Source organism: Mobula birostris, chromosome 12, assembly GCF_030028105.1.
Source record: "Mobula birostris isolate sMobBir1 chromosome 12, sMobBir1.hap1, whole genome shotgun sequence".
NCBI lineage: Eukaryota > Metazoa > Chordata > Chondrichthyes > Myliobatiformes > Myliobatidae > Mobula > Mobula birostris.
In genome coordinates, this window is record NC_092381.1 from 62847779 (window position 1) to 62865387 (window position 17609).

The 17609-nt window shown below is 37.4% G+C and overlaps 1 protein-coding gene across 6 annotated transcripts in view; it reads right to left on the minus strand.

The window, feature by feature from the left end:
* Positions 1-17609, minus strand: part of efcab7 (EF-hand calcium binding domain 7) — a 64178-nt gene that overhangs the window by 32001 nt on the left and 14568 nt on the right. For all 6 annotated transcript variants that reach the window (XM_072273902.1, XM_072273901.1, XM_072273898.1 and 3 more), the window contains exons 7-8: positions 5462-5603; positions 1723-1832 (exon numbers count right to left, since the gene is read on the minus strand). In XM_072273902.1, the coding sequence (XP_072130003.1) occupies positions 1723-1832; positions 5462-5603 (252 nt within the window). The remainder of the gene's footprint in view (positions 1-1722; positions 1833-5461; positions 5604-17609) is intronic.

A 17609-nucleotide genomic window follows, 5' to 3' on the forward strand; every position in this document is an offset into this window, starting at 1 on the left:
AAAAAAAAGGATAGTTTCATTGGAAATAAAACTGATTTTGATTCTTAATTTGCTGTTAAACTTCATGTGGGACAATAATTACAAAATTTCACCCTTTAAAGTGTCTAGAGAACTCTATTATGGGTTTGAAGGATGCTCAACTTCCCCTTATACTTAAGTTTACCTGAAATTTTATTAAACCTCTGTGTAACATATCTTTTAATTTTTTTAATACAAGTGTGCTGGAGTAATAAACATAACATTCAATAGTCTGAAAACAAGAATCATACAGAGAAACTGCGCCAAACAAGGCACAGCAAGTCCATGCCTATAAAGCATTCATTTTTACACTAATCCTATACAAACCTAATTTATTCTCCCCAAATTCCAATCTACTTACATGCCAAACCACTGACCCAGCCCAAAGCCATCACTCATCTACATGCAACACACATCAAAGTTGCTGGTGAACGCAGCAGGCCAGGCAGCATCTCTAGGAAGAGGTACAGTCGACGTTTCAGGCCGAGACCCTTCGAAGGCAACCCTTCACCAGCAACATTGATGTGTGTTGCTTGAATTCCCAGCATCTGCAGAATTCCTCGAGTTTGCACTCATCTACATACTAGATACCACTTTCAGTAGCCTATTAGCTAACTAACCTGCAAATATTTGGTATGTAGGAAGAAACCAGAGCATCTGGAGGAAACCCCTGTGGTCATGATCTACCAGGCCAGCACCAGAGTTCCAGGATGCTGTTTTAAAAACTGGGTAGTAGGGACAGAAGGTAAAATAAAACAGGTTCCAACAATGTGGCCTAATCATATTTAAAGTTAAAGTCCGTCCTGAGCCTTGTGGCTCATCAGGCCGGTGCTTATGCCGGTTTCTGTGGCGTGAAGCGACTGAGAGTACGAGACTCCCCCCAGATAGGACGCCAGTCTATCGCGAGGTTAACCCCAGCATTTGCCGGTACCCATTCTCCGCTGGGTGGACCGGGGCAATGTGTGGTTAGGTGCTTTGCCCAAAGACACAACATGCTGCCTTGGCCAAGACTCAAACCCATGACCTTCAGATCGTGAGCCCAACGCCCTAACCACCACACACCTAATCATATTAGCACTAAGAAAAAAAGATCATCTGAAAATGTTAACTTTAATATTAAGTCCTGACAGCTGTAGCATGCCCTGATGAAAGATGAAATACCATTTGAGAGCTTACACCGGGCTCCATTGAATCATTATAAGTGAAAAAGAACAGAGGTGAGAATAGGATACTGGTTGCTATATGGAACATGCTTTCAGAAGTAGTGGTGGAACAAGATACAATTACTACACTTAAGAGTTATTCAGACAGACACTTAAATTGCAGGGCACAGAAGAAAATGGTTCTAATGTGGGGAAATGAGATTAGATAGATGTGCGAAAAGGATGGCCCATAGTGGGCTGAACAGCTCATTTCTGAGTTGTACAGATCAATGACCCGATGACAGAAAATTAAAGTGACAGAAGACTGGAAACTCAGGTTCACTCTTGCAAGTTGAATGGGTGTGTAAAGCAGAGGCAGAGATTGCCCAGAAAGAGATCAATTTGTGAATTAGCTATTGTGCGTTAAGTGATGATACCATATAGATGAATAACAAATTTAGACCATATGCACACTAATCATCAATACTTCATCTCTCCATGTGTCAATTCAATAATCAACAAATCCATATTCAAAGACTTTATTTTTGTTAATAATTCTGACCTCCTTTTCGCGTAATTCTGTCACACACACAACTTCCAGAGCTTCAGGATCACCAACATTCCTCAAAACATATAATCCTGTATCCACATTCATCCAGGGCGATAATTTTTCTGAGCAGTAGAAACAAATGTAAAATTACTGAGACTTAAAGACTAATCCATAGGCAACAAAAAAATGTAGAGTGTATTAAAATGTCTTTATTATTCTGCTGAAGTTTGTGTTGGAAGTATGTCATTTTACAATTGTTAAACGGATAAAGATATATTGTATCGGGGAGAAGTTGTTCAGAATTCAAGTAATACAAGATTACAGCACATTGAATAAAACATTTAAAAATCAATAAGGTGTTCAAAATGGTTGGGGAATCATTTAAACATACTTTACAAGGGAATTATGAGGCAAAATTAGTTTGCTTCCATTTCAGATCATAAATAGTCCTGTCTGAAATTCTGCAATCACACCAGGCTAAATTCATAAAAACCTGATGAAACTACAGAACACACATTTCTCATATTGTGAATGATTGAACTGGCTGATTGATGTGCTGCCATTACCAAGATTTGTGATGTTGCATCTGTCAAACAGGAGGGAACTTCCTTAGGATTAGTAAAATATGTATTAAAAACTCTACATTTTTTAAGGTAACAAAATGTATTGCTCTGCACTTTTTTATGCTATTAAATAATACATACACATTCATTTCATCCATTTTCCAAGTAGAACAGTAAAATGCAAAAAATAAGATAAAATACATATTAGTCAGTGTAACATTGTGCAGGCAATGAACCTAGAGTTAGAAACCTTTTGAAAAAAATAGTTGCAAGTTAGTAATTTGATTTCCTTTTGGCTAGAGCTTGGCATCCATGTCCAACCTCACTTAAACAGCCATTCTTCAAGTTTGATACCTGGACATGAATCGTTTGACTATTTGTGGCATCAAAACCCAGTCTAATCATTGTGTGAAAAGGCATGATTCGTTCTGTGTGCAATATATAGGGAAATCATAACATGAACACATTTATATTTTTACCAGACTCGGTACATTATATCTTTGTGTTCACTGAAGTACATCTGGCATTAGAAGACTGGATAGAAGTTAGAAACATCAATTAAGCTGGTATTTTCCGTCATTAAAGTCAGAGTTATGAGTTTAAAGAAAATGGTGATTACTGTGGAATAAAGTAGCTTTTCTGAATTCTGAACACAGATATAACATATGAAGTAAACAGCACAGGAAATGAGATCTCATTCTTGCATTATGTTCTTTAGAAGGAAGAAGCAAACAGGGAATAAAAGAAATGATAAAAGGTAAGAGAAACACAAATCTTTGAGATACATATATCATCGACGAACTCTCAGAATTTGTATTTTCTTGCAAATAGGGAGACTAACAGAAACACAAAGATCAGTCATGTATTCTTGGCTGATACATAATTACAAGATAATTATAAATTATGAAAACTATCAGTCCACAGGTATTCATCTATCGATCCATACAAACCCAAGTTCATTCTCATTGTTGCATTCAGCATTCATGCAATTCTAGAGATCTTACCCCCATTGCTCTGAATTATGTTTTACTCATTTGAAGCAATTTCCATAAATATTATACCCACAATTAAGCACAGAGAGAAATACTGTCTAATGTTGAGTATTTTGGTTTGTTTTTGCTTGAGGTGTTATCATGAAGACAGCATACAAGACATACTTCCTCTTGTGAATAGTTGTAGAAACTAGCCAAACAGAATATTTAAACTCGTGCTTGCTCACATTTTCAGGTTGATCGTTTTTGTTTCATATCCTTAAATGCATCCTTATTGTTCCACTTCTGAAAGACATTTTACTGTTGTTTAGACAACTGCTATTCTCTCATTATAGTAATCTGAGTATCTCTCTAACTGTGTTCTCCAAGTGTTTATCTTCTGTTTCCTTTTTACTGGATTTGAATAAATTGCATTGGCTGATTAGGGAAACAGGCTAAATAAGTAAGTGGAACTAGCTTAGGTAGACAAATTAGTCAACAAAGATAAGTTGGACCATAGGGCCAGTTTTTGTGCTGTACAACTCCCTAATATTTTACTTCTAATGGGCAGGATTTTGCAGTACAATGCCAGTAGCTACATGTAGAATTGACATAATTTTCTTGTACAAGTGCCAGCTAATTTGGACTTTCCATGTACGTGTCAAGTCCCGAAATGACTGGCAGCTGACATTAGCAATTTCCCACAGCTCCAATGGCATAATTTTCATTTGCGAAGAAGGGGAGTCTATTTGAAGTTGTTTCAAATATTTTCCTCTTTGATTTCAATGGAGGAGAACAGTTTCAAGGTATTAAAGTGCTCATATTTTTAGATTTCATAAATTGAGTTCATTTAAATTGCTTTAAGTAAGTTTAAAAACTCATCAGACATTTACTGTAGAATGTTAATCTACTGTCAGAAACATTATTCTTTCTTGGAGGTGAGACTTCAAGAAAATGTCAGATACGTTTCAGCAATTCTGCATTTGTTTTTGTTATTTGAGTAAGTTTCCATAACTATTATGCCCACAATAAAATACAGGAAGAAATACTATAACTAGTAATAAAAAACTTTATATCAGGACTACTTCTGTCTCACCCAATATAGGATAGACCACAGAGTTGAACATTGTCACTGGGCTTACAGTTGAGACCTTGCAGCAGGTTCTCAATGGAAAATGATACACAAAGTGTTCATAGATAAGCAGTATGTTGGGCAGTTCACTGGTAAAGGGACTGTTAATCTGATTAATACAAAATGCTGGAAGAACTCAGTAGGTCAGGCAGCATCAATGAGTCCCTTTACCAGGAAGTCTGATTTGCATTTTTCTTGTTTAAAAAATACCCACATTTCACTGAACGTGATACTTTTAAGGATATATTCCTAGGTATTTCAAATTCAAGGGTGATTATTTTGCTTCAGGTGCATTTCCTGGGAAAATTACAGATACCTCATCAAGATTCAATATACCTCCATGTTAAGAAGGGGCATAAAAAACTATCTCTATTGCGATTTCTGGAATGCAAAATCCTTTTTTCCCCATTGAATCCCATGTTATAAACAGAGATGCATTCTCAAGGGAAGTTTTTCTCGCGACATTAATGCCACTGTAGATGTACAGTGTACTGACAAAAGATTTCTGATTTTATTGTGGGGGGAGGTCATTGTTTCAAATAACTAGAGAATGGATTTTTATTGGTACTTCATCCAGCAATAGAACAGATTGAATTGTCAGTTTCCAAAGCAAATCCCTGAAGAGGCCCCCCTGCTGTGAACTGGCAGCTTGAGATATTCGTCCTTGATAAACTAATTTAATTATTAAGTATATATTATGCTTTTTATTTTTTCCCCATAAAAACTCTGTAATAATGAACTAACATTACTCCTTCAAATCTTTTGGTGGTGACTTGTGATAAAAGAGTGAATTTTTATTACTGAAATGATTACTGATGAATGTATACCTGCAGGGACACTGTAATCATTGTGGCCTCTTAGTCACTTTGAGCCAAGAAACAATCACACATTATATCTTTGTTTGCAAATCTCATATTAATTTAAAATACCTTTCCTCATCTTACTTACACGAAGCAAATTGTCTTCCTTTTCCAGCAGACCAACTAATCTCGGGGAAATATATTTTTTTTGTTTAAACTGTTTTCAGTATTTAAAATATCAACCCACTGTAGTTTAGTTGCTGCAGAATTCTTGACAAATTATACCTTCAGTTTGGCCAAGGTTTAATGGTCCGATGGTAAGAAAAACATTAGTAGTTTGATGTAATTCCAGTCTATAACGATGACTAACAATTCCATCATTATCTTCAAGGAAAAAGCATCCCTTTGACCAAGCATGTTGCCAATTCTATAATAAAAAGGTATAAATATGAAACATCAAAAGTTGCCTTGTATAAGAAGTGCATGACATGATTTTTATTAATGTTCATTAATGCAGGCAGACATCAAAATAGCATTTCAATTTGAAAAAATAATTAAATATATTAAAAGTGAAATTTTGCACACTTTAGTTATTTGCGAGCTTGGAAATTTGATTAACTTTAAAAAAATCATGTAAGATTCTGGACGTAGAGTGGCCTACAATTTTATGTTAAGGTAGTAGCTTCTAACTCTAGAGTCACAATGTTTTTTTTAAATGGGATCACAAAGACCCTTCACAGTGCAATTGACTCACTTCCAATGCCTTGCATGGTTGCTTTTGGGATAGCCAAGAACTTTGATCATACTAAGGATAAAATTGAGAGATGCTATATTAAAAATTTCTGGGTCAATTTCAAAACAGAGATTTAAAGACTGTAAACTCACATGTAATTTGCACATAAAATCCTTAAAATTAGCCATTAAAATAATTTTATATATTCTTAGGAAATCAATATCTTCTTTATCTTCTAAAAGTTATTGTACACAATTTTAAATTAATTATTCGAGTGTTATCTAGCAATACTCAACACCTTCTCAAGGTAACCTGAGTGAGAATGAGGAATACACAAGACATGAATGCAAAATACTTGGGACATAGAATTGTGGTTTTAAAATTAATAGAAGGGACATTTTGGAAAAAGGCATTTTTTATTTTCTAATATTCCATGACAAATAAATATGTGCTCAAATAAACATATAACCATGCAGCAAGCTTTTTACTGGTAGAGACACTTCCAACTTCCTAGAGTACACTAATAAAAAACCATCTAACCTTCACGGAATCTTATTAATCTACGTCTAATTACACATTAAGAAAAAAAAAACACGAATAACATGGATTATTCCAGGCAACTTAAAAGACTCAATAAAGAGAAACATCTTCAGAAGCATTAATAATAAATTCACTTTGGGAACAGGTTGCATCGAGTGAAGAAAATAATTTCATAGTCCCTTGGTCACAGAATGAGCAGTACTAAACTGGAGCCCAAAATAATAATTTACTCAGAATGAAAGCTCACCTAAATGCTGGACAGTAATCATTTCAATATGCTGTATTCTCTAACCTGCCATCACACTTCTGTTTGCTCTCTTTATATAATGTTGCTAAAATGGTTGCCCCCAACTACTTAATAGCATTCCACTGACTCTTTCAAAATTTTTTTTCAGATTATTTTCTTTGCCACACAAAATATAACAGCTCTGTTAAGGCATGAATCTTGAAAGCCTTGCCTACTTCTTTTCATGTGAGACAGTACTGAACAAGTCTGAGGTGTTCATACCTATGATTACCTGGTTTATTTCCTGCTAAGGCATTTTCAACAGTCATAATTAATCCATCACTCAGTACCATCCATGCAAGTAACACCTTATCAATGCATGTGTGGCCCCCTTATAAAACAAAAATGAACAAAGAACAGTGGAAGTTCTAAGTAAACTGGCAGAACTTGGCTTAGAAGCTTATACTAGGTTTGTTCTGTGATTTTTTTCCTACGAGATAACAATATGCAAAATGTTTAAAAAAGCAATCTGTTTTGTTTGGCTGAACTCATTTAAAATAATTTGTTGTGCTTCATAGTACGCAGTGATATTTTTCATTTTGTTGTCCATTCCAGATTGAGGAAAGAGTGTCAGTATCTTCCAATCCCCAGTCCTGGAAGATCAATAATTCTTCAAATGGATAAGTGGACAGCACCGTAATCTGCAGGTGACCCCCCGCCCCCCCAACCCCAGATTGCAAGGGTTGGGAGGAGGGGTTTGTATCGCAGTTTTCCATTTTGTTAAGCTATGACTTCTATGCATGCATCAAGAAATGTGAGTTGAAAAAATTGTTGTATTTATTTACTTTCACTTAAAATTTCACAAAGCATTCCACTGACATTCTGTTTCTCATAATGCACCAGGTGGCGCTCTAGCCACTTAGATTTTCAGACACACATTCTTCTGACTGGAGTCATGACCTGGGGATGTTTAAATCTCTAAGTTTCAGAATCCCACACGAATACAACTGAATAATTAAGTTTGAGACTTATCCCACTCACTTTCCAGCAACTGAATAGGTCTTGCTAGGGAACACTCCTGTCCAATCATATGCCTGTGTAAGGCTAGAGTTCATATTCAAATGCAGGTGCCCAGTCATGAAATTAGGAGAATTTTTTCTTTAGTTATTTTAATATTTTAATTACTTCTTTGTATTTTAATTAATTTTATTTTAAAATTTTCCTTTGGTAAACTTTTATATTACAGTTCTGGCTTTGACCAGAGATGAATCTACATCAAGTTATCATGGTATTCCAGGGATAGGATCAAAAGACTACACTCCTTAAACCCTCTTGCCTAAAGCTTCATTTATTGCTAAACTAATGTGCAGAGTGTTCATGAGGTCAGCCTATAATAATTCGAACCGGCCAACATGAATAAACAGGAAGCTTGGTCAAGTCAAATGAAATCCAGCTCCGGGTTCTTTCCACTGAAAGATAATGATTTTAATGCAATGTCCTGAAAAAGCTGCTCTGACCTTGTAGGTCTCATGGGTCATTTTACAGGTAACATCAACAATGCACTATCAGGGTAGTAGTGGAAGCAGATTCAACTGCAACATTCAAAAGTGAGTTCAGAATCAGAATTAGATTTATTATCACTGACATACATCAAGAAATTTGTTGTTTTGTGGCAGCCATATAGTGCAAGATATAAAAAGTTACAATATTGGTAAAGCAACTCTACCATTTCATTGTTGATTTCAATCTTATTGCTTGACTTGTTAATCACATCCTTTAACTCTTGACTTCTAGAAACACATAGAATCTTTCACAGGTTTAATAGACGTTCTAGGAAGGTAGTACTTCCTTGATGAATGACATTTCATCTTAAAGCTTCTAACAATTACTTTTTAAACTTGGTCTCTTTAAAATTTGCATACCAACCTGGAGAAGAATTTGCCAGATAATTAAAGTCAACATTTGCAATTTAGTTCATTAATATCATGGCAAAACAAATACGTTCTTAATCTGTTTTCTTTCATTTCACATGTGCATAGCGAAAATTTACGTGGACTCTTACCTTTCTTTTAAACTAAGCATTCAAATCAAAAGATTATAATATCATAAAATCCAGTGGAGTGATTTAAAATATCTGTTTATCTGTGGGCTTGACTCTTATTTTTTAATACAGAGATATACCAGATACCATGGACCCTGAGATACCTCATTTAACACCAAAATAGAGAATACTTCCAGCTTGTTCAAAGGTGAAAGACTTCACAGTATGTGCAGATACTTCTTCCAGCAGGGGTCACTGGAAAACCAATGAACTTTTGGACACTGGATTTTATTTTACTTCTCTAGCCCAGAAATTCTGGATTACATATAGGGTTATTACTGATGAGACTCGTTCATTCAGCATCAACTGGAATTGAATCCATAGTCCCTAGTCTAAATGGCCAGGAAATGCATTAAGCCTTGAACTACTTAGAACCCAAATTAATTTGAAGATAAACAAACCACTTGGGACAACAATATAACCAAGTAATAGAAAAATCTGATTAGTATCAGGATACCCAAGCCAAAATCTTTCTTTCTGATCACCTGTGTAAGAATTCCTGCAACAGTGCATCAGCCATGTGAAATTCTCCACACAGTTAACAGCAATGAGGTGTGATTGATGAAGTCACCACACAACTTTCATCATAATTTACAAGTAAAATGTAATCTGTTTTAACTCTGCTGAACAGATAATATCTTGTAAGATCGATATATTATGAACGTCTTTTGTATTTTAAAAATTTCTGTATCAGGGACAAAAGATTAAAAACAAGACAGACCTACTGATCACAAAGAGCAGACAGAGGCTGGGCTGTAATACATTATAACATCCCTATGCCCCAGGCGTAATATTCAGCTCAGTTTGAAAATGAGAAAAGGATGCACAGATTTTAAATGTAGTTGCAGCTATTTTTAAAAAAAATATATCTCACTTTGCTATTGTGCTAAGATGTTCATTTTTAAAGGAGTTTGTCACCCCCAGCTAGAAGCATCTACAAATGCTGTGTCATTTTAACTAATCTTTGCTTAACAAGGGTAAATGGGAATAGGATTGCATAAACTCAAGAAAGGAATATTCCTGCTTCTGTGGTGCATAACTATTTCTGTTCTTCCCAAAAATGTTTAACTGACCAGGTAATTCATAAGAAATTAACATGCAATCCTTTTAACAAACTCCAATGTATTCTGCAATAAATTTACAACATTCTACCATATTGTTAAACAAAACATGATTTCAAAATAAAATAACACCAGGGCCTTTCTTGCATCAGATGTCTTTTTTTTGGTGGAAGCTATTAATGGGGTGGAATTATCTTCAAAAGAGCCTAAGGGGTATAATTACTTGGAGGGAGTATGTGACATACGGTCCCATTGAGACCCTGCATTCAGACATCTAATATAGAAAGGCATGACGTCTTTTCTATTTCATCATATATTTATGCTGCCTTTGTGTTTTGGGGTTGATAGGTATGGGGGAAAAGGTGTCAAGTGGGATGTGGCTCTGTTGTTTCTCCACACTGCAGCACAAAAATCATCAATGCACAATTTTTACAGAAGGTCTCCAGGCTCTCATTCACAACCAGAGCAGCAGCATTTTCCAATTTTCTCTCCAAGCATTTACAACTGTTATTGTATTGGATGTTGAAAGGAAGATATAACCAAAGTTAAGAGATGAAAGGAGGAAAGAAAACAAAAAAAAATCAACATTAACACTACACAAATATTGACTTTACAAAGTCAATATCATGTTATCTTTACCCCTTAGGAACGGAAATTGAAAGAGGTTGCTTCTAGTTTTGAAGCAAACAACAGTCAGTATTTCTTCTCTATATTTTTTGTTCACATAGTGTAACATAAGGCAAAATTCAAAATTATTAAACCTACAAAATCGGACACTGCTATAATTGGCAGATGCTCAAATTAGATATAAAAATTCAAACTGAACAAACAGATGCAGAACAGTTTAAATAAATACTTCATCAATTGACCCGCAGAAGTCACTTACCTCAATAATAAGTAAATGCTTTGAGAGGCTGGTCAAGAACTACATCTGCAGCTTGCTGCCACCCACACTGGACCCCCTACAATTCGCTTACTGACTCAACTGATCAACAGACAACACAATAGCCACAGCTCCACACACCATTCTTACACATCTGGAGAAGAGGGATGCATATGTGAGAATGCTGCTCTTGGACTTCAGTTCAGCATTCAACGCCATAATTCCCTCCAGGCTTGACAAGAAGCTCAGAGACCTCAGCCTTCACCCTGCCTTGTGTAGCTGGATCCTGGACTTCCTGTCCGATCGCCAGCAGGTGGTAAGAGTGGGCTCCCTCACCTCTGCCCCTCAGCACAGGTGCTCCTCAGGGCTGTATACTAAGCCCTCTCCTTTACTCTCTATGTACCCATGACTTTGTCGACACCCACAGCATCAATCTGCTAATTAAATGTGCTGACAACACTACACTGTTTGACCTAATCTCAAGTAATAATGAGGCAGCCTACAGAGAGGAAGTCATCACCCTGACACAGTGGTGTCAAGAAAACAACCTCTCCCTCAACGTCACGAAAACAAAGGAGCTGGTTGTGGACTACAGGAGGAATGGAGACAGGCTAACCCCTATAGACATCAATGGATCTGGGGCTGAGAAAGTGAACAGTTTTAAGTTCCTCAGCTACATCACTGAGGATCTCAGGTGGTCTGTACATACCAGCTATGTGGTGATAAAGGCACACAGCGCCTCTTTCACCTCAGATAGTTGAAGGAGTTTGGTATGGCCCCGCAGATTCTCAGAACTTTCTATAGGGGCACGATTGAGAGCATCCTGACAGGCTGCATCACTGCCTATTATGGGAACTGCACTTCCCTCAATCGCAGGGTTCTGCTGAGAGTGGTGTGGTCAGCCCAGTGCATCTGTAGATGTGAACTTTCCACTAGTCAGGACATTTACAAAGACAGGTGTGTAAAAAGGTTCCAAAAGATCATTGGAGACCCAAGACATCCCAACCACGACCTGTTCCAGCTGCTACCATCCACGAAACGGTACTGCAGCATAACAGCCAGGACCAACAGGCTCCAGGACAGCTGCTTCCACCAGGCCATCAAACTGCTTAATTCATACTGATGCAATTGTATTTCTATGTTATATTGACTATCCTGTTGTACATAATATTTTTATTACTATAATTGCACATTTGAACAGAGACATAACATAAAGATTTTTACTCCTCATGTATATGAAGGATATAAGTAACAAAGTCAATTCAATATTCCCAAAAACTTACAAAATTACTTTCTCATCCCTTTATTCTGATCACACTTTTGTATTCTATCACATGCCCATCAGTCGATAAATAAGATTTAACTGTATAAAACAGATTAAGTTTTTATTTACATTTGGATATTCTGATTTTTGTCCTCAAAAGATGACATGATAGCATGCAGTTTTAAACATAGGAACCCTTTGCAGAGATCGCTGATGTAATCAGTGAACTGATAAAAAGTCACAGTAAATTCTGTAGATGCTAGAAATCTTGAGGAACACACAAAACACTGGAGTAACTCAGTGGTCAGGTAGCACCTATGAAGGGATATAAATAGTCGATGCTTCGGGCCAAGTCCCTTTATCAGGAGGGAAATAAATATTGACTATTTATTTCCCTTCACAAATTCTACCTGACCTGCTGAGCTCCTAAAGCATTTTGTCTGTGTGTTACAACTGATAAGAAGTGAGATATTTAAGAATCACCCTCACTGTTAAAACAAAATGGAAAATGCTACACCTTATTAAATGTGTATCAAGCTATTTAATAAACACAGGGAAATCCGCAGATGCTGGAAATCCAAGCCACACACAAAATGCTGGGGGATCTCAGCAAGGCCAGGCAGCATCTATGGAAAAGAGTATAGTTGATGTGTTGGGCTAGAGAAAAAAAGACAAGGAGTAGAGTTAAAAGGTGGGGAGATGGGAGGAAGAAGCACAAGATGATAGGAGAAACTGGGACAGGGAAGGGTGAAGTAAAGAACTAAAGAATAGCTGCTATTACATTTAAAATCTCTGCACCCTTTTCTCATTTTCAAACTGAACTAATAGGAGAGGACAGAAAGCCATCGGAGAAAAAAAAAGGGTGGAAGGATATCAGAGGGAGGCGATGGGCAGGCAAGGAGAGAAGGTAAGAAATGGAGGAGATGAGGAATGGTGAAAAGGAGAGGCATTACCGCAAGTTCAAGAAATCGATGTTCATGCCATCAAGTTAGAGGCTACCCAGATGAAATATAAAGGTGTTGTTCCTCCAACCTGAATGTGGCCTCATCGCGACAGTAGAGGAGGGCATGGATAGACATATCGGAATGGGAATGAGAAGTATGAATTAAAATGGGTAGCCACTGGGAGATCCCTTTTTTCCTGCTGGACGGAGCGTAGGTGCTTGGTGAAGTAGTCTCCCAATCTACCTCGAGTCTCACCGATATACAGAAGGCCACACTGGAAGCACCAGAACACAGTATACGACCCCAACAGACTCACAGGTGAAGTGTCGCCTCGTCTGGAAGGACGGTTTGGAGCCCTGAATGGTAGTGACGGAGGAGATGTAGAGGCAAGTGTAGCACTTGTTCCGCTTGCAAGGCTAAGTGTCAGGAAGGGAGGTCAGTGGGGAGGGACGAATGGACAAGGAAGTCGCATAAGGAGCGATCCCTGCAGAAACAGAAAGTGCCAAGTGAGGGAAAGATGTGCTTGGTGGTGGGGTTCCGTTGAAGATGGTGCAAGTTGTGCAGAATTATGTGCTGGACGCAGAGGCTGGTGGGGTGGAAGGTGAGGGTGTGAGGAACTCTTTCCCTGGTAGGGTGGCAGGAAGATGGGGTGAGAGCAGATGTACAATCTTCATGGCCCTTCAAAAGTAAACAACAGTCATTCATTCAGATAATCAAATCAAAATTAAAATTAACTCAATGTGTTAAGTTTATATTTGAGCCTCACACACAAAATGCTGGTGAACCTCAACAGGCCAGGCAGTATTTATGGAAAAAAGTACAATCAAAGTTTCGGGCCGAAATCCTTCTGCAGGACTGCAACGTCGACTGTCATTTTTTTCTATAGATACTACATGGCCTGCCTCTAGCATTTTGTATGTGTTGCTCAGATTTCCAGCATCTGCAGATTTTCATTGTTTATATTGTAGCCTTTTACCTTAATATCACATATGTCCCAGTCTTTTATCTTTGCAACAACAGTATTTACATCTTGATTTGTCCAAGAATCTTTTGCACATAATTGGCTGTTGTTCTTGCTTGATAATGGCATTATTTTTAGACAATAAAGATCCCAAAAGAACATTAAAAAACTTCCATAAAATCATGCTGACCAGATTTAATTATCTTCAGCTTTCTTAAAAGGTTATTTCCTGTTTGATTATTGAGTCAGCCATCTTGTAAAATTAACTGGCCCATAATCTCTTACTAGCTCTTCTTTCAATTAGTCCTGACGAAGGGTCTCGGCCCAAAACGTCGACTGTACCTCTTCCTAGAGATGCTGCCTGGTCTGCTGTGCTCACCAGCAACTTTTATGTGTGCTGCGTGTTGCTTGAAATTCCAGCATCTGCAGATTCCCTCGTGTTGGCCCATAATTCTCTGCTTTTTGTTTTGCTCCCTACTGCAATGGAGTTACAATGGTTATTATCCAATGTAATCACCTAGAATTTAGTGAATTTTCAACTGATAGGTCCACTATCAATGAACCCACCTCTTTAGAATGCTTGGGAGCAGGCCATTGGGTTCCGGTGATTTTTCTGCCTTTATCCCTTGGGATTGGGATTTCTATCAGTTCTTCTGTATTTGAAATTAACCTATGTACTATCTTGGGAGGATGGAAGTTGTCTTCCATGGTGTTGACACATGCAAGACATTGATTTAACTTTGCTGCCTCTTCCTTTTTCCTGTTATTAATCCATTAGCCTTTGGAATGGCCCCAGTAATCCTCAATAGTTTTTATAGATGCACCACAGAAAGTATCCTATCTGGATGCAACCCGTTTTAGTATGGAAACTGCGCTGCCTAAGACCATAGGAAACTAAAGAAAGACTGGGATGCATTCACAACTATTACAATAACTAGCTTTCCCTCCATTAACTCTGTCTATACAATTCTTGCTGCCTCAGGAAAACAGGCAACATAATCAAGGAGCCCTCCCACTCCGGTCAGTCTCTCTCTTCCCCTTCCCATCAAGCAGAAGGTACAGAAGCTTAAGAACATGCACCACCAGGTTCAAAGGCAGTTTCCATTTCACTGTTATGACTACTAATCAGATCTCTCAACAAAATAAATTCTTGATCTCTCAATCTACATTGTCATGGCTCTTGCACTTTATTTATCTAACCTCAGTATACTTTCCCTGAAACAGTAATACTATATTCTGCAAGCAACACACACAAAATGCTGAAGGATCTCAGCAGGCTAGGCAGCATCTAAGGAAAAGAGTACAGTTGACATTTCAGGCTGAGACCCTTCATCAGGATTGGACAAAAAAGAGATGAGGAGTCAGAGTAAGAAAGTGGGGGAGGGAAGGAAGAACCACAGGGTGATAGGTGAAACCAGGAAGGAGGGAGAAAGGAGAAGTAAAGAGCTGGGGAAGTTGATTGGACCCCACCCCCTTTTTTACACTGACTCATCTTTTTTTCCCAATCCTGATGAAGAGTCTCAGCCCGAAACGTCAGCTGTACTCTTTTCCATAGATGCTGCCTAGCCTGCTGATAGCAGAGGACAGAAGGCCACGGAAGAAAGGGGGAGAAGCACCAGAGGAAGGTGATAGGCAGGTAAGGAGATAAGGTGAGAAGTAAATGGAAATGAGGAATAGTGGTGCGGGGAGGGGGAGGGAAATTACCGGAAGTTCGAGAAATCGATGTTCATGCCATTAGGTTGGAGGCTACCCAGACGGAATATAAGGTGTTACTCCTCCAACCTGAGTGTGGCCTCATTGCAATAGTAGAGGTGGTCAAGGACTGACATGTCAAAACGGGAATGGAAAGTGGAATTAAAATGGGCAGCCACTGGGAGCTCCCGCGTTTTCTAGCAGACAGAGTGTAGATGCTTGGTGAAGCGGTCTCCCAAACTCTATCGTGTCTCACTGGTATATAGGAGGCCACACCTGTTTCTATATTCAGTAATCTTTTATGCTACCTTGACCTACTTATGTATGGAATGAACTGTCAGACGGCATGCAAATATCAGCTTTTCATTGTATTTTGATTTATGACACAATAATAAGATAAATTACCAGAGATACACAACTACTTTAGCCACCTTCTTCCTGTTTATATATTCATAGAAACTGTTTGTTTTGATATTACACAAAAAAATCTCTTCTTAGGAGCTTTTTAAATCTTCCATTGTTGATGCTTGACAAAGGCATTAGGAAAAAAATCTTCTGAAAATTTCAAGGTTGCTTTTTATAAGGTCAATGTCAAGCAGTGCCACTTGGCTACTGACCACAAAACCCAAACCAGCTTCTCCTCACCCAGAAGAAAAAAAATCAATCTAACATCATCTTCGATTAAATCTCTGACACAGCACAGATCTGGGACAGAATCTGGGCCTGCAAGTTAAAATAGGTCATAATCACATCACTTAGTGAAATGAACAAGTTCTTAAACCTTTTTTCCTAAACATTTCTTCATTCATTTAACTCCATAGGTTAATAAGCACTGCCTAATCCCACTTGGCTTTGGTGGAAAGCTAATTTTTTTTTCCATGTTTAGATTTGTAAAATTCTAAGACCGTAGCACCACACCAGGAAGTTAAAATGATCACCAGAATAAATGTTGAGTATATCATAAAGTGAACCAAGATGGTTTACTGCACTGGGGCATTCTCAAATCTATGAATCTTTACAGACAAATAACTTTTATATTCTTTTATCAGCTTTGTGATTTTGTCAACTGGAGGTGCAATATCAACTCTTTCAATACTGACATGCAAAGAATAGCAACAGCTTCACACAAGAGTGAAGTGATTCATGACATTGAAAATTAACTCCAGAAAATAAGGCTCAGCTACACCACCTGTTAAAGTCAGTCAGACAGCATATCACCACACACTATCTGGGCTTATTTTGAAGAATGGCACTTAGGTAAGGTACCCAAGGTCAGCCAGCACTGTAGCATTGAGTGAGCTTGATGTATTGAGGGGAAAAAGTAGGGAAATGTTAGCAAATAAATACCATTTCATGACTGCCTCACTACATACTTCCAGGATTTTGCCTTTTTTTATTTCAGATTTTCAACATTTGTAGATTTTTGCTTTACTTTGCAATTAAATGTGATTTATTTTTTCAGAGTATTTTCAAAATTCACAGAATTCCCACAATAGGAGAAAATTATGTCCATTCCATTTTGATATAAGAAATGCACAAAATTCCATGTCAGAGTAACCAGTAATCAATAATGTCACCACAGTAGCTTGAGAAATATAGGATATAATGTCCTGAGGGATATCATGTCATTTCTGTGCTTCTTTCAATAGAGCCAATGGTGTAAATAACATTAATTATGTTGAGCTATTATTTTTAGTATGGACTGACAAACCTGTAGATAGGTAACATTTATATAATCATACTATATTTTGCTGAGAATTACATGAAGTAATAATGCAATATTTTCAGAATAGTTTAAATAGTGAAAATTTTCATTCCCTTTATTCAACACAATTTTATCTATAGAAATTTTTCTGAAGCTCTATTATCACCTTACTAGACCTTATACATATAGCTAAAGATACAAATAATATGTGCAATGCTGAATTTGGATCTCAAACAAAACATTACTATTTGTTTCACAAACATACAAACTGAGTATGTATTTCTGAGGCATTATTTTTATTTACACACAATTACCATTATCTG